At 41.1% G+C, this 18,507-nt stretch overlaps 2 protein-coding genes across 4 annotated transcripts; both read left to right on the top strand.

Annotated features, from left to right (window-relative positions):
* Positions 1-436: 436 nt before the first annotated feature.
* Positions 437-5,572, top strand: LOC138936308 (aminoacylase-1). The gene is made up of 5 exons (XM_070301594.1): positions 437-750; positions 2,131-2,300; positions 2,376-2,879; positions 3,436-3,726; positions 4,213-5,572. The coding sequence occupies exons 1-5, from the start codon at positions 657-659 to the stop codon at positions 4,354-4,356; spliced, it is 1,203 nt and encodes a 400-aa protein (XP_070157695.1). The 5' UTR covers positions 437-656; the 3' UTR covers positions 4,357-5,572.
* On the top strand, positions 5,436-18,023 carry Jumu (jumeau). 3 transcript variants are annotated; one of them, XM_070301592.1, is made up of 4 exons: positions 5,436-5,519; positions 13,395-13,665; positions 13,832-14,620; positions 15,834-18,023. In XM_070301592.1, the coding sequence occupies exons 2-4, from the start codon at positions 13,403-13,405 to the stop codon at positions 16,522-16,524; spliced, it is 1,743 nt and encodes a 580-aa protein (XP_070157693.1). In that variant the 5' UTR covers positions 5,436-5,519; positions 13,395-13,402; the 3' UTR covers positions 16,525-18,023. The 3 variants fall into 3 exon arrangements, with proteins under 3 accessions (XP_070157693.1, XP_070157692.1, XP_070157691.1); XM_070301591.1 differs by lacking the exon at positions 5,436-5,519 and adding an exon at positions 5,638-6,019; XM_070301590.1 differs by lacking the exon at positions 5,436-5,519 and adding an exon at positions 5,638-6,434.
* The last annotated feature ends 484 nt before the right edge of the window (positions 18,024-18,507 follow it).

Raw genomic sequence — 18,507 nt, 5'->3', positions numbered from 1 at the left:
AAATATTATATTTCATTTGGTTTTTCAAAGGATTCTCAGAGAGAGAGAGAGAGAGACTCGTGTTTTCGAAATTTTAAAGAGAAAATTATAACTCGACTCTTAAATCACGTCATACGATCTCGACATAAATATCAAAAAAAGGGGGGGGGGGAGATCTCTAAGCATTTTTGAAATCAAAAAGTCAGGATCCATCGTCGATTTCTCTCTCTCTCTATTCGCGCCAATTTTCCTATTTAAAAGAAAAATAAAGACGAGAACGGTGATTATCCTTGCCGATAGCGTCGTGTTGCCATGCGTCTTCGAATCGCGCCGGTCCACGACGTGGCGGACGTGCGTGATCTCGCGCGTCGCGTGGGAGAGGGAGCCTGTTACCAGGCCGCGCCATTCGATTCGAGCGCGCGGCCGTGACGTAAGCGCCGGTAACCGGCGGCAATTGGGCGAGCCGAGCCGCGGCGTTCGTTCGGGTCGCGCGACATTCTGGCCGCTGCGGCACTCCGGATCTCGACGCGGCGTCTTCTGCTGTGACAGTCGTGATAGCCGACGGTATAGCGTCCGCACGCGCACCAAACTAGCGATAGACCCGAAGCTTCCGAGGATAAGGCACTCCGAGACGGAAAAGAGAGAGAGAGAGAGAGAGCGGACGGATCGCTGGACCGATGTCGCCGTCACAGATCGAGCTGGATGAAACAGCTGTGGAGAACTTTCGCGAATACCTGCGGATACCATCGGTGCAGCCGAATATTAATTACGGTGAGCGAAACTCGATTCGACGAAATTTCGGGAAACTATCTGCAAATCGCGACTTTGAGAATAAGATAAAGAGAAAGAGACAGAGATTTTTGTGCAACGCGCGTCTCAAATTCGACAGCGAAACTAGATCACTTTGGAGCGTATATTGTATATCCGACTCTGATGGAAAATTAGGGAAAAGTGGATAGAAAGATGGGAGAGAGCGCACGATTAAATACCATGTACCGGGAGGGGAAAAAAAAAAAGATATCCGTAAACGGGAAGTGCGGTAAGGGGGGAGGGAAACGAGACCCACGCCGGCCGCGTCCGCGTGAACGGGGTCGCGAGAAGGAACGCTTAACGACGCGTTTCCTCGTTAAGTAAATCACGCGCTTCATCGACGGTCGCCGATGGGTATACGTGGTCGGCGATGATCCTCGGTCGCATAAAATCACGCGACGCGACGCGACGCATGGGGACGCTCGCGAGAAATGGAGATAGCGTCGGTGACGCTATCCAGCCATTGCATGCCCCACCCTGCGTGCGCGACGTTATTTTCTATTTTTATTCCCTTTCCGTCCGATCGCAGCTTCACGCCGATCTCGTTCCACGATGTCCCCGGGAAAGATATCCTGCGCGTCTTTTTTCCGAATGATCGAATCGCGACGAGGACGGTGATTACGGCGGCCTCTCGGCGTGTTCCGGATTTCGAAGACAGTCCCCGGCGGGTACCTTTTCGTCCTGTTATAAATTTCGAATCTGCAATTTCCAATTGTAAACTGACGATATCACCAGCTTCATTTTGCAAATTGATTATATAATTAGCAATGCAATCTCGTTTCGTCATACACGTGGTGATATGATTTACGAATCTGTTGCACTTGGAAAATTTGCTCTTTTCCTCGATAACGGGAAAGCACAATTGATCTATATCATGTCTGCTTATCTATTTTAAAATAGATAAGAGGCCATAATCGACAATCAAGCCTAATTTACTCACTTATTTCAAATATCCTATCTCTCATCGGAATTATCAAATGATTGCCAGTCCAATATTTTCAGAGGAATTAGTTGTAATATGTAGGTTAAACTGTCTAACTATGATTTATGTCATTTACGAAGAAATTAATAATGCTAATTCCGCATATATATTACTAAGTTAATAGCCAATTATATTATTTTTATCATAGAATTTCAGAATTCTTATATCAGTTTATCAGGAGCTTTACGAAATCAATATTTATAACTGTCATGAAAATATTTAAAAGGCAGATACACAATATGCAGCTTAATAGAACTTGCTAATAATAGAATTCAATATTTTCTAGAATACACATACATATTCTTACTGTGTTTGAATCTTAAAGACATCTTAATAACATTCTATATTTTTCATTTTAGATGCGTGTGTGGTATTTTTGAAGAAACAAGCGCAATCACTCGATTTGCCGATCAAAATCTATCATGTACATCCCGAGAAACCAATCGTGATTGTCACATGGACAGGAACGCAACCGACGAAACCGTCGATTCTCTTGAACAGTCATATGGACGTTGTACCTGTGTTCGAGGTAAGTGGTATTTATTGGCGTAAATTTCACGTTAACGAGATTACAGTATCATGATTCACCTCTCGATTGATGTAGGACAAATGGACTTATCCACCGTTCAGCGCTCACATGGACGAGCAGAGTAACATCTACGCTCGCGGTAGCCAGGACATGAAATGCGTCGGGATACAGTATTTGGAAGCGATTCGCAGACTGAAATTGAAGGGACAACATTGCGAGCGCACCATTCACATCTCTTTTGTGCCGGACGAGGAGATTGGCGGTGTTCTCGGGATGAAAGATTTCGTACACACCGCGGACTTCAAAGCTCTAAACGTCGGTTTTTCCTTGGACGAGGGTGTGGCCTGTCCGAAGAATCACTTCTACATGTTCAACGGAGAGAGATCGATCTGGCACGTGGATATAAGATGCGCTGGCAGTACCGGTCACGGCTCGATTATGCTGGATAATACGGCCGGGGAGAAATTGAGAGTCATAATCGACCGTTTCATGGAGTTCAGAGAGACCGAGAAAGCGAAGCTGAAAGATCCCAAGAACCAACTTGGCGATGTAACGTCTGTCAATCTTACGAAAATTTCGGTAAGTATATATTGCGCGTATGTATACATTTCGTAAAGCGATTTTTACCATCTAACCATCTAACATCTAACGGATACAAAAGCATCGATTCGTTACTCTTGAGAATGAAATGACAAATTATGTATTGAATTATCGTATTTTCCTTCATTTAATTTTGAACTAAATTCACGTGTGTCAAGAAAATAATTATACGGTGAATTTATATTGCTACGGAAGAAAATTGTGTTCTCTCAAACAGATGAATTAGCTTTAGTTTTCAAGCTGTTACATGATAGTTATTTGTTTTACATGTCTGTTCCATTGGGATATTCATATTCTACAGTGAGTATTTTAATATGTTCTAATAATACGTCGAATCGTTTGCATTCAATAATAATAATAATATACATATTACAATGTACACACACCACTTTCCTGTTTTATTACACTTTTCTTACGTTATACAATTATCTTGGAATTTTATTCTCTGCCAGTTTGCGGTTTTATTAAATTCTACGTTCTCTTTCTTATCTATCTATTCGATATTGTTCGAGTCTAATTAAACATGTCTTTGCAGGGTGGTGTACAGACTAATGTTATACCCGCCGAGTTCTACGCTACATTCGACATTCGTATAACGCCCAGTGTCGATCACGAAGAATTCGAGGCTACTATCAAACGCTGGTGCGAGGAAGCCGGTCCAGACGTAACTTATTCCTTCAAACAGAAAAATCCTAAAGTCGAGAATACGAAGCTTGACGATTCTAATCCTTTCTGGCTCGCTTTTAAAAAGTGTTGCGACGAAATAGGTGTCGAACTGCAAATTGGTATCTTTCCAGGAGGCACAGATAGCCGTTTTGTGCGCGAGGTGAGCATATTAAACTGCTCTCGATATGTTAAAACTTAATATTTTATTTTTAAATATATACAAAAGTTGAAATATCCATTGTCATTATGTATTTCACGCTTTGAACGCGAAATATCTCGTATCGGCATATTTGCGAGATTTGTTCCTATCCATCTCTACTTTACGCTGTTTTAAAGACATTTATTCACCTTTTAATAAACCTAGTATAAATTTGAATTTTACAAAAAATTATTTAAAAACATTTTTCATTCAATATTTTTATAAATCTTTAGTTTAGATTTATATACTTTTGTATACTTTTGAATGATAAATGATGTACGATCAAAGTGTCAAATTTAAAATATATAGCAATCATAATAAATTAAGCATTGTACAATATTGCGTCAAATATATATAGATTGTTAAGAGTATGCTATAATTTTTGCTTTATCTTATTAATTGATCTTTATTTTACAAAATAAAACTTTAAATATTCCTATTTTTCAGGTGGGAATTCCTTCTATCTGCTTTTCGCCAATGAACAACACAAAGATACTTCTTCATGATCACGATGAATATTTAAACAAAGACATATTTCTGAAAGGAGTAGAAATATATACCAAAATAATACCGGCTGTTGCGAGTGCTTAAACTTATACGCTATATATTATATTATAAAAGACTAAAAGATGCCATAATCATATATAGAACTAGTGGCGGCTCACTCTGCAAACCTGCCAATGGTATTAATCTGAGTCTTCTTGAGCTTATAAGCAAATCATATGTGCAATACTATACTAAGTCAATATATATCTATATTGCATTTATATATATTAATGTTATGCAATTCTAAAAGTTTACGATTGTTGAATATATTTGTCTTGAAGAAGAATATTTTCAAGATAAATATAAAGAAAGACAAATGATACATGAATACTTATGAAGAAACAAACATATAAATAAAGATTCAAGTCTAATAACGAATAACAGGATATGAAGAGATATCAAGTATTGACTGATGTGAAAGAATGAATGGAAGAAAACGCAAACAACAACATCAAAACAATATGGTATCAAGATATTAGTAGAAAATTGGATGGCCAGATAATCATCGATTACGAAGATAAAATGCACGGTTTTTATTTACCTGTATGGACATTGAAAGTAGAGTATGAAAACAATGGTGCTACAAGTATATTTTCTACTGGGACCAAATCAGTGCGTGCATACTGCTCAATACAGAGAATTTCCTTGAAATACGTAAAGCTGTAAAGTATATATATATATATATATATATATATATGAGAGAGTGTTATCTTATACCAAATATTTTTATAAGATTGAACATAAGTATATGTATATATTTTATACACACACACACACATATATATATATGTGTGTGTGCGTGTGTGCGTGTGTATATATATATATATATATATATATATCCTTATGAGAGAGCTTGAAGCAATAAGAAAAACAAAGATATTAATATATATACATTGAAATAAGAAATAATTGAGCTACTGAATAAACTGGGATATGATTGACAAATGTGTTTTAATACATATTATAACAAAATAATGCAGAGAAATATGTAATCAGTGGTAAGAAATGTTGCGAAATAAATATTATGGAGAAATATATTCGGAGAGATAATTCGCATTAAAAAGAGAGAGAAACCATCTATATCGATTTCGGAGGTAAAAGACCTGGAGTAAACGGTTATATGGGAAGAAATAGCGCTGTGGAATGAAAAAATGACCAAATTTGTCACGAGGAGCGAAGAGGAGACGCGGGAAGATCGAGAGAGTGCGGTGTGTATTTACCTACTCAAAGTCAATAAATCGCCATGTGCTGCGTATACACGTACCTTCCCGCCATTATCGCGTAGTGTTTCATTCTTAACGGGAAGCTGCCCGACACCCCTTCGTAGTGGCCGCGATGGACTCGCCCATCGTATTCGATCTCGTTGAACGGGGACGGCAATTATTTGTCGCTTTCGCGGCGAGACTCGCGAGTGACTCGGCGACGGTGCGTCGCGAGAAAAATCACACGAATCCATCGGAAGGATCGTCGAGCCGGAATACGGTCGCGATATGTGCCACCTCGGTGAATGACTTTCCGCGCGCGCAGTGTTGTTTGGGTTCGGCCATTTTCTTGTGGGGAAGGTTAGGGAACGTGTGTGTGCGGAGCACAACAGTACGTTAGTAGCAGCATCATATATATATATATATATATATATATATTACGTGTCGTCCGAGGGAAATAGTCGCCGTTTACGTGGTCGTGTCATCGTTTGTCGTCAACGATTTCGGTGAGCCCCGTGTACGGATTATCTCGTGGGTGTCGAGAGAGACGGACGTCCGCGAGAGATCGCCCCGCGAAAATCCGCCTTTGTCAGCCATGTGCATTGCGGCGCATCGTTCAAAACGTTCTCGCATCCCCGTGGCGGCGGGCCAATAGGCGGCCGCGCGCCTCGGCCACGTGATCTACGCCGACCAATCGACGCGACGGGATTTGAAATCTTGTGGTCTTTGTTCACGGGCCTGCTCGTGTCAACCCAACGTTGCCTCAGTTCCGTCAAGGGGGACCCGTGTCGGTGTACGTTTATACATGGTCGCTGCGCCGAAAATCGTGCGACACGCTCGTAAATATATGTGTGAAAGTTGTGACCGTCGCGAACGGACAGTGTGATACGGGGATCATTGGACGCGCAGTATCGATATACGGTAAGGTCCGGCGCCATTATTACGCGTCGCGTAAATTGTGTACCCCGCGCGTAAAAAGCATTATTGCCCGTCTCGTCTCTCGCGGGCTCTCCCGACCGACCGACCGACCGGCGCGCGCGCTCTCTCTCTCATTCTCTCTTTCTCTCTTTCTCTCTTCGGCTGTCAAGAACGAGTGGATACACCGGAGCAGACGCGAGGAGATTTCACAGAGTGTTCCTTTGTTTATTTCTTTCCCCTCTCATTTTCGGCCGTGTTGTAAGCGAGTTCGCGATCGAAAAATATTCACCGCGTTTAATGTCACGTCGACGACATTCACTCTCTCTCTCCTCGTCCCGCGCATGTCGCCGGTATTTTCGGTCGATTCGCGGTTATATTTCCGCGACGGCGCTGAATCGCGCCCGCCGATTATATCACGCGACGATAATCTGTCATCGGTGATGATGGACAAACGCGTCGGCCGGGGCACGGCTGCCCCGGAAAGTGGAAAACATCCGTCGTCCGTCCCTCCTCCGCCTTGTGTCAAATCGCTCGCCGTGCGAATGAGCGATTCACTGGCGCGGGAGTACGGCCCCGTGAATTTCGGCGGGAAGAATGTATGCCGTGACGTACAAAGAAACAGAGAAAGAAAGAGAGAGAGAGGGAGAATAATTTATTAGAGAGGCGCTCTGGGAAGAATTTCTAAAAATACGCTAGCAAAACAATACAATGTATTCAAGAACGTCGGTGCAGGAATATATGTAAACAAAAAAGCGTGCGCGAGTGTGTGCGCGCGCGTAAGTACGCGTGTATACGTACGCGGAATATGTATGAGGGAAAGAGAGGAGAGAGGGGAAGGCGTAGGAGGGGTGAAGAGGAGGGAAGAGAGAAAGAAAGCGTTATGCGCTTCGTCGTGAGAGAGGTTGGTTCCCTTAAGCGTCCGGTGAATAAAGTAAATGGATAGATCCAATAAGCTGCAGAGACCATGAAACATACGAGTACGAGTAATATGCAAATTTCTTCCCCGAAGGGAAGGAGAAGGAGATAGGTAGAGCGATGGAAATGAAGGGAAGCGATAAGAGCGTCTATGAGTATACATGTCTATATATATCGTAATTCCTCTCACGATTTCTTAAAATAAATCGAGTCGTCGCGAAATGGATAATATACAATACTTGTTTACGTTTAGACGCTTCGCTTCAACCATCTTCGAACAGGGCGAATTCAGGTCTCATTCATTCCCTTTCCGCGCTCTCGAGTGTAATACTCGGGACAAAGGCTCTCGAGAAGTTTGGACCGCAAAACGGAAACTGCAAATCGCCGAAATATCCGTCCGCGTCGATTCGCCGGACGATTTTCCAATTTCCGCTTGTTTCGATTTCTTTCTCTCTCTCTCTCTCTCTCTCTCTCTCTCTCTCTCTCTCTCTCTCTCTCTCTCTCTCTCTATTTCGCGAGCGCATCGTCTAGCGACGTTTCCCGCGTAATTATCTGGAGTCGGCGGTGATGATGGTGGTTGTCGCCGAAACCGCCAACGGCGGTATCGATTTCCATTGATAGCCACGAATAATAATTTTGCGCGGATCGCGAACGTTAATTGGCCATCTCGGAATAACTAATAGTCGTTGTAATTAAAAGTTTCGTCCTCCCGTCATTTTTTCATCGTCCTTCTTCTGATTTACGAGATAGTCTCTTTATCGCGATTTATGGTCGTATACCTGATGTTACGGGGCTTTTTCTGAAAAAGTGGAATTTTAGAAATCCTACTGAATATTTTACGTCTTTGGAAATTCGAGCGAGAGAGAATAAGAGACGTAACAGAGAAAATGCGAATGTGCAGCCTGCAGGCAAGCACGGAAGAGGGATGGGTACGTGAAGGGTAAGAGGGGTAAGAGGTGGAAGGGCAGCCCCTCGAGCACTTTCCAGCCGCATACCGCCGGGAAAGCTATTGACCGTGAGAACCTTCCGGGAAACCCCTCGTACCCCCGGTAGCCCCGGTATCCCTTCTGGTCTCTTCCACGCCAGATGCCCACCACGGCAAGCGCGCTGTTTCTACGATTCACGACCGAAATTCACAATTCCTTCACTCTTCCCTACCTTTTTCGCCGTGTTCGATTCTTGCGTTTTGTCTCTTCTCGCGTCCTCGGACGATTACTTTTACGGGACGAGAAAGGGAAAGAAAGAAGAAGCTCGAGAGACAAAGAAAGAACGAAGGACAGAAGGATGATGGAACGTCATCCTCTTCTCGAGGATTTTTTATCTGTAATCTTATAGAAAAGATGATGGAAACATTTTTTTTTTTTTTTCCCCGACACGCAAAAGTATACAAAAGGTGTCTCATATACGTAGGGTAATAAAGATAATAAGTACTCTATCGTAAATTCCTTCTCAAAAAAATAATTAGAATCGCCCAAATTTTGACACGAAGAGCCAGCAAATATATTAAAAAAAATGAATATAATAAATAATAATAAAATAAATTTCGAAAACGATGAGAAATTCAAATTTTTGGTCAAAGGAATAAGATGTATATTTTTTGACAAGAAGTATCTTCATAAGAAATACTCCGTATAATACGATGCGTGTATACTTTGGAATTTTTTTTTTGTTCTCGAATACATTACCCCCCCCCTCCCCCCTCCCCCTATTAATTCGACAGATCTGTACAATGCGCTTTCCGGAATGTCTCGGCGTGTTGAAAGATGAAAATGTCCAGCGTCAGGTGCTAGATCTGAAAGGCGCGTTTGAAATCTGCGCCTCTCTACGCGGCGATTCTCTTTCATCGCGAAACGAATTTGCGAAATAATCGGCAATTTTCGCTCGTCGTTAGCCGTAACCTCGCGGTTAATAACGCGCCATTTGTGCTTTCGTGCTTTCGCGTCGCGTTGCGAGCCCGCGGCGGCTCTCTTTCGTTTTTAGCGATGACGCGAGCGAGAGAGAGAGAGAGAGAGAGAGAGAGAACGCGGAATGGAAACATTTGCCCGGTCACTTTCGCGGCGCTTTGATAATATCAAGACGGACGAAGCGTGGAAGATTTTAACCATTGGTCTAATTTAGAGCTGTTCTACATTTAGAACGTTCACTGTCCCAAGTACACCATCCGATTTACGCCGATTTGTAACATGTTAATTTACGCGATTACATGCACACTGACTCTAGGCATGGAAAAAAATATTCTCTCTTAAGTAGAGTATCTATTTCATTGCTCTTTTAAAATACTAAAACTCCACAATTGTATCGATAGAGAATCATTCATGTTTGATCGCCCTTTTATGGAGGACATGCAAAGTCCCGAAAAAAAAATGTACATTTTATTTCCATTTTATTCTTCAAAAGAGAGAGACGCTGTGTAATCTGTGCGTGTTAAAGACACATTGAGAAACGCGTTTCATTGTAATCGCGTATACTTTGGTTTCGCGGTAACGTGCGAAATTTTGTAAGATGTCGAACGGAGACCTCGCGATTGACTCATCCATTTGGCCAGTGAAAGCAAAAAATTTTAAGCCTGAAATTCATTGAATTAGCAGTAGACGGGATTAGCAAATGCACCGTGAGATTGACATTAAGCTAAAGAGAAGCCCATTTCAGGCGCGCTCTTACATAATTGAGACGAAGTAATCGTTAATGCAAATCTCTTTTTAATTTCGATATTCCCGTTTATAAATATCTAAGAAATCGGTAAATATTTACAAATAATATTCAACTATTATTTTATATTCTCCTATATGTATATATATGTATATATGACAAGACAAGTGAAATAATTATATGCAGTTTGAGACGCGCCGCGTCGAATAATCGTGTGGTAAGTATATTATTACAAGAGCTGTGTGTGGGACGCTACGATTTAGAAAGGAACAGGTTCGCTGCCCCTTTCTCTAAATCGGCAATATTATAACGACGAATGATAGAAGAGGAAATATCATTTGGACACGATAAGCGCTCTGATCCAATAATAATCCCATTGAAACACACACGATAATTTAATTCCTCATCCTTTTGAGATTATTTTTTTCAAAATACTTTCGCTCAAAATACTTGATCAAAATTCCGTGAGTCCATGAAATCCATTTCTATCTAGATTCTCCCGTTTATACAGACGAAATCGGAAGATGCAAAGCATGCGTGAGATTGTCACGACGTTAACGTCACGGGCAGGAGGAGGAGGAGGAGGCGGGCAGGGGGGGGGCGTACTTTTTCGCGCCAATTCCGCGCGGCCACGTGCGTACGGTGCCACGCGTGCGACATCGTTGCGCTCACAGACGCGTCATTGTGCGACACGCCGTTCTATATAAGTGACACATATTAATCCATCGAGAAAACGGGATCGTGTGAATAAACGATCTTACCATCGTGTCACGCCTCTGTGAGAATCAGCTGTTTTTTCAATCGATAATTTTAGTTGTACGTAGGGGAACATTCTTTCTGAGAGATTAAATTGATTGCCATTAGCTATTTCTTTCTAGTTTCTTTATATATATATATATATATATATATATATATATATATATATATATATAAGCCCAACCTATTTTTTATTGTACAGATTTCCATCGCGAATCTATTCTCGTGTAGTCGTTTAAACAAATGTTTCCGGTTTGTAAATTATTAAACTTGACTTGAAATAGAGAACAGTCGACGTGTAAATCTTCGACGAATCAAAACTCGAATATTCTAATTTTGTTGAAAGTAACGTATAAAATTTGTCTTTTTATTTGCAAAGATAGAGAAGCATTAATTCGACTCTAGTGAGCGATATTAAGGGTTAACGGGCGCTTTGCGCTGGGGATCTGTGGAGGAACTGAAGGGGAGACCGAGAGAGAGAGAGAGAGAGAGGGATGAATTCTCAAACAGGCTTGCGAGGAAGAGAACACGAAGGGATGTAGGAAGGGTGCCACCCTGATGAACGCGGGCGCGGCATTGGTGCACGCTGCGCGGGATGCACGCTCTTGCAGCTCGCAAATACCGACTGGGGGGGGGGAGGAGGGGGAGAAGGATACAACGAGGGTGGATGACAGGGGTCGAGGGGTGGCCGAAGGGAGGGGAACGGGGGAGAGAGAAGGGAAAGAGAGGGTAGACATCGAGGGTATCAGATCGATACTCGGCGAAAAGCGCGGGCTGAGCAGAGACGGCGCGCGGCTTTGTATCTACAGTTGGTCCATCGCGAGATACGGATGCTGCGTACATGTGTGTTTACGTGCGCGCGAGAATACGCACGATCTACCGGCTGGAATATTCGAATCAATGCCGTATGTTTGTTTCCATAATACACACATACACGTGTAGGATAGGAATAAGGAGGGAGGGAGAGGATGAAGGTCCGCTCGTTTCGGCTGTGCTTAAAATCAAATAAGCGCGTAAAAATACGCGTAAGCAAAGTTTGTTAGAATTTACATTAAAAAAAAAAAAAAAAAAAAGGTCTCTTTTGAAATAGGATCCCTCTTCGTTTATACGCTAATTTCAGCAATGTTGGAAACAATCTCTCAAAACTCTTCCATTGCGTCAGAACATCGAATCGAGATGACAAATAATTTTTTTTTTTTTTTTTTTTTTTTTTAAATTAAAAGAATTCTCCGCATACATTTCTTTCATTTGTCAATATTTGTCGTTATTTTATTTTTGAATGAGAATTGGAAGACAAAAGAGAAGACGAAGAGCTGCATGAAAGGGAAAAGGGTAAGAGGGGAGTACTACGAATCTATGCGTATATTTAGTAAATTTACTATGAGTTAGTCACACCCACAAGTCGGTTGTAGGTTCAAGATCCTCGTACGCATACTCGCTTTCTCTCTCTCTCTCTCTCTCTCTCTCTGCCCTTCTCTCATTCTCTTTCTCACATGCACACAGATTCACGCACAAATGTGGTGTATGTCGCGCAACTATACGTGAATCTATCGGTTTTGTCTGGCATAGTGAAACACTATCGTGATATTCGTTGTATTCATACGGAACATGCTGATAAGGATGCGAGATAACGTAGAAATTTTTAGAGCGTACTATCCCGGGATATCTAGATCGCGAATCGCTCGGAAAGATCAGAGGGACGCGCGCCGAGTTGTATATATTTTAATATAAAATTCATGATACAAAAAGAAAATTCTGTTTATATATACAGTATAAAATTAATACGGTTAACGTGTACAAAATAGAGAGAGAAAGAGAGAGTTCATTAAGGCAGCATGATCGAGGATAATTCGCGAGTTCGAAGAGGCACAAAATACGCGAATGTTGTTTCCTCAACCGTCTCGATCAGCGAATAATATTTCGACGTACAGATCTGCTTTCATTCGAGACGAGGAACACTCTCGAGAACTCTCACGTCTCTACTCGAGCGGGCTATTATTTGATTTTATCCGATGAAGCACAGCACGCGGGGCCGTAGATATCAATCCGGGCGCCCTTATGAAGGCCGATCCGTGAAAATGATCGATCTACGAGCCTAAGCGTGCTAATCCGAAATAAATTTTGGGTGTCGTTAAAAAAAACGCACACGTCTTTCGGCTTAGGATGTGGCTTCCAGTTTACATTCGATTCTTATTTCTAAATTCTTTGCTCTTTGCTCTTTGCATTAACCGTTAAATTAAAATTCGAATCAAAATCAAAATCTCGATATAAATATAAACGTAAACCTAAACATAATATTATATGTTTATATATATACACATTTTATTATATAATTATAAATTTAATTTTCACTAATAATTCTCGATAAAATTAAATATAAAGAAATAATAAATATATAGAAATATACGATATATACAATAATTGTAAAGCGCGCAAACAATATAATATACGGTTATAAAACTAGACTTCTTTTATAGGGCTATAAAAATATAGTTTCACGATAGAGCAACTTCCTTACGATCGCTCTTACCGAAAAAGGAAACTACTTTCGAAGATTATAATTCGCCGTGTTCTGCAACTTAACTATTCGATAGATTTTTAACGACGATCCTCTTAAAAATATCGCTTCATATCCTTTTGCAGTCGAGTGAATGGAATTGGATACCGTAAATGCGTACGTCGGGATGGAGCAGGGACTGTCCGGGGATCCGTGGGACTGCCTGTTCGGCAGCGACAGCATCTCCGATGCCTTCCAAGGCCGTCCAGATATGTTCCATATGGACATCCGGCGTTGCGACAACACGGGTCGACTCGGCTGGCACGGTCCGGGTCTTGGTTTCGACTTCGACGATGTCTTGACGGAAACCGAGGAAGACCCGGTCGGTTTCAACGACAAAAGCCGTAGTTCGAATAGGTGAGAATTTATAGCTAATTAGAATTCAGCATCTATGATGGGAAAGTATTAGAGACGTGATTATATTACCAAAACTCGAAGATTCAAAAGATAAATTGAAAAAAGCTCGTTTAAATTTAATGAATTGAATAGAAAATTTAAATTTGGATCTGTTTATTTCGAACAGCAACCTGGAGGAACTAAATCTGGACAGCGACAGCGAGCTGGCATTGACGTTGGACCCGAATTTGATATTGCCGCGCAACATGTGCATGCCTATTCGTAGCCCCGCGTCGAACAGCGAAGCGGCGATGTTGGAGACGGCGAGCGTGGAAGAGAACGTTGTTGAGAACGAGGAGGAAGAGACGGAGAACGAAAGTGAGGCCGAGCGAACCGAAAACGACGAGGAGAACGAAAGCGAAGAAGAGGAGGAAGAGGAAGAGGAGATCGAGGAGAACGAGCACAACGAAACAGAATACGAGGAGACGGAGGAAGACGAGACGGAAGAGGAGGAGGAAGAGGAAGAGACGGAGGACGACGAGCAGCAGGATGTGTCTGCGGCTCAACTTGCATCCTCGAATGCGGAAACGCCGACGTCGATGTCATCGTCGTCGTCCTCTCCTGGTATCAGGACGACGGTGACAGCCTCCTCCTCGCCGACGATACAATTGACGAGGGTGCAGATGCAGCACCCCAAGATAGGTACCGTGTCCGGCACGATGGATATCAAGATGTTGACCTCTAGCCCAGGCGGTCATATACGCAAACAGATTTACAACAATAACGTGCACGATGTCGGTCCGGGTGCGACTACGACGGTGATGATACAGACGGCGAAGCGGGAGAAAGATCTGACGGGCCAGCGCGACAACCCCTATCCGAAACCCGCGTACTCATACTCGTGTCTTATCGCGATGGCATTAAAAAACAGCCAAACGGGCTTGCTGCCAGTCTCCGAAATCTACAACTTCATGTGGTGAGTGTCCTTCGAATTATTATCAAAATTATCGCAAAATGCATGCGATCAAAATAATTTTATAAATTTCTCAATAATTAAATATATCTAAACGATATTTAATTAATTTTTATAAAAATAATCTACAAATCTTTCCGTTCTTTGACTCAAGTTTTTCAAATACATATTGCAAGTTACTATATGTTGTTGTTTAACATCAGGGGATCTTTTTTTCTAAACTTAAATTCTATTACTTTGATCTCGATCGCTATTATTGAATATATGAAGTCTATTATTTAAAATATTACTATAAAATAAATCAATCACGCAATAAAAGATAGCTGTTTAAAAAATTATTTTTTCCGCGGATCTTTTTAAAAATTTGAGCTAAAAATTCATGAAACTTGTAATTTTTTATCATGATTGTGTGATATTTTCGTGACGAGCAACGAGAAATTTTATACTTGACGAACAAACGTGTCGCCTCGTCCGTTTATTTTCGGCCGGAAGAATAAGGGGGCTGCCGAAGCCCCCTTTTGCGTTTAGGTATATATACGAAGGGCAAAAGTATTGTCTTTTCCCTCTTTATTTCTGGGTTTTACGGGAGGGAAAGAGAGCTAAAAGAGAAAGAGAGAGAAACTGCCATTTTGTATGGGGCCCTTGGAACAACCAGGGGCACATGCCGGGGTACAGTCTTCCTAGAAACCAACGGTGGGGCCTGCTTTCTCGTCATTTACCACCTGCCTACGTTTCTGTCCGTTATGACTAACACGGTTCATAAAATGACTGAAGTCTTACTGAAATAACCTTGTAGCCTTGTTCCATTAAATCATTAAAGCATCGTTTTGTAAAGCGAAGCTATCAAAAAATGCATTTTATCTCTCTAAAATATTTATGGTTTTGAAGCATTCGATGAAAACAATTCTTTCCAAAAATGTACGTAACTAATGATAGAATTTTCCAGATGTGTTTCTATTTTCTTCGAACATTCTTTGATATTAAAAAAATATGCAATATTTACGAGAGAGATAATTTGGCTTTTAAATTTTATTAAGATTTAATCCGCGAATCGATATTTGAATAAATTTTATCTATATAAGTTCGCTAACGATAGTTTCGAAAATTTTTTTCATAAATTAATCGTTTGTCGGAAATATATTCTTAAATTAACGTCCAGAAATGCGTCCATATTAACGCGAATTTCATTTTCCATTTTCTCATTTTCTTTATGCAGCCGACACTTTCCCTATTTCAAAACCGCGCCGACGGGCTGGAAAAATTCCGTGAGGCATAACTTGTCGTTGAACAAATGCTTCGAGAAGATTGAGAAGCCGCCCGGCAACGGTAGCCAGCGCAAGGGCTGCCTCTGGGCCATCCATCCGTCGAAAGTGGCCAAGATGGACGAGGAGGTACGAAAGTGGTCGAGGAAAGATCCGATTGCGATCAAGCGGGCCATGGTACATCCCGATCATCTTGAACTTCTCGAACGGGGCGAGATGAAGTACGAGAGTGACAGGCACGAGGAGATCTACGAGGATGCGGAGAGCTACGCGGGCTCCGAGACGGGCGGCTCCGCGGCGGACGAGATCATCAACGATGACGAGAATATCACGTATGACGAGACTAAGCACATCGATATCGTCGACGACGATATTGTCGTGGGACAGCTCTACGAAGGTCTCGATCTCGGCGACGCCGCCGAATTACTTGACACGCGACTGACCGATTTTCCCAGGGAGGAACAATCCTTCGTGTACGAGTACGTCTCGTGCGCAAAACGTCAAAAGACCCTCTCAAGTTCGCCGATACAGAGCAAGTACGTCTATCAACAGGTCAGTGCAGCGTCGCCGCGAAAGAAGTCACATCTTGTCGCACTACGACCCGGAAGTAGTCCGATCACCGGGTCGCTCCTCGAGGCCGATTGAGTGGTCTCTTGGGATATTGCCCGGGATAGTCTCATCTGATGAGACTTTTTTATCACTACACTATTGTAAATAATTGTGTATCGTACTTTTTTTACATCTAAATTTTGTAAATAATCGATTTGTGTTTTATATTGATAACTTGTATTTTTTTTATACACAACACTCTTGTAAATAATTGTAATTTTAAAATGTACAAAATACGTGTACATATATACAGTGTACAAAGGCTGTTTTTTTTTCCTTTTTTTACAAACGTGATATGGGACCACAGTCGCGCGAGTATAGAAAAGTTTTACATCCAAGAATGATCAGTTAATATTCTACTCTATGCATATTTGTACATTTTATAGACATATGTGCGAGAAAATTTGCAGACAGAAAATCAAACTCGTTTTCCGTACGAGTGTTATATTATTAAACTTTTGGATCATATATGTTAAATTTCGCGCTATTACTATTTTATAATAAACGTTTTTTGATGATCATTAATTTTCTACTTTTTTTCGTTTTGTGATATTTTCGCAAAATAATAAAAACACACAGAGATAATAGTGCAGGATATACGTCGAATTCCTCGCACTGTCCACGCAAATAGAAAATAAATTAATCGAGAAATAAGTACGAAAAGAGCTCGCAACTTAACACTGCCAAGTATGGTCAAAGATAAAGTTATGTTAGCGTTAACGTGTAGATTACAGTAAAGATACATGACATACGATCTCATACCGAATTTTCGACGACTATAATTCACGTATATATTACTATCCCTCCCCTGTGATTACATAAAATTTTTGAAGATCTTTTTTTACCGAATCATTATATATTTAGCTCTTTTAGCAAAAGTATTATTTTTATGCATGACGCGCATGTATCGACTGATATTACTAATTAGCGATAGAAAGTCCCTAATCTATTTTATAATTTTAATTGTAATGTTAAAATAGTTGGCAAGATTTTTCAAATTTACAAACGAGAATGTCCGCCTATTGAATGAAGAATGAATTTTTGATAACAAAATCCTTCCTATTTTTCCATACGGACAGAGGGATTTTTGCTAAAAAAATTATGTTGAACGAGAAAGTAGCTATGCGAATCTTTTCGAGATTCCATCTTTGACATTTTATCTAGTTACGACTCGATGTACATCGTATTTATACATATACATAAATCGTTCGTTGCGTTCGAACGTGAATTTCATTCCAGTCGAGCGAGACCAAGCTCTATAACGCTTATAATTCATTTAGCGATAAAGAAAATAGGCGACTGGGCGATAATATTAAGGTAGCAATTAAGTTAGCGTAGCGTAGTTTTTGTACCTGTTTGTAATATTTCTATCATAAGTAATGAGTGTGTAACGTTCGTGTAGGGCGCACGACATTTAAAATGCGTAAAAGATGATGTATATGTGCAATGACTGCAATTTGTAATAAAATGCTGATAAGCACATTCCACGTCTAAAGTACGAACGCTCGATCGTATTCTATATACATATACATTCTTATCCGATTATAAATTTATCATTTATAATTTTTATTTGTCTCAATCGCGGTATTGTTTATGAATTATGAAACAATTGATATCAGAGCAATCGTGTATCCTCCTTTTTAATCATCGATATACATATTGATTTATATCATACATGATATTGAATATTCTATTCCAATGTAATGTAATATTCTTAATTTTATTATATCGGTTTAACTATCTCGCTTATATAACCCGGCGTAAAAAAAAAAGAGGGGAGAGAGGAAACAGTGACTGTTGACGCGCATCTGCCTGCGTATACGTTTATCGATATGCGATCGCACGCGTGTCGTTCGCATGCCGATTACATACGATCGGCGATAGCCAGTTAGCCAGTTTACATTGTAACAGGCCGCGCGCGATTCACGTTCGGTTCACTTCACAGAGAGGAAGAGAGAGAAAGAGAGGGACCCTCCGCCAATGAAACCGGTTTCTCGGTCGAGCCCTGATCACAAAGAA

The sequence above is a fragment of the Polyergus mexicanus genome, unplaced genomic scaffold, assembly GCF_030449975.1.
Source record: "Polyergus mexicanus isolate NDT 795.1 unplaced genomic scaffold, iyPolMexi1.0 SCAF_9, whole genome shotgun sequence".
NCBI classification, from domain to species: domain Eukaryota; kingdom Metazoa; phylum Arthropoda; class Insecta; order Hymenoptera; family Formicidae; genus Polyergus; species Polyergus mexicanus.
The sequence above is the reverse complement of the archived record's forward strand: the minus strand, read 5'-3'. Positions and strand labels throughout refer to the sequence as shown.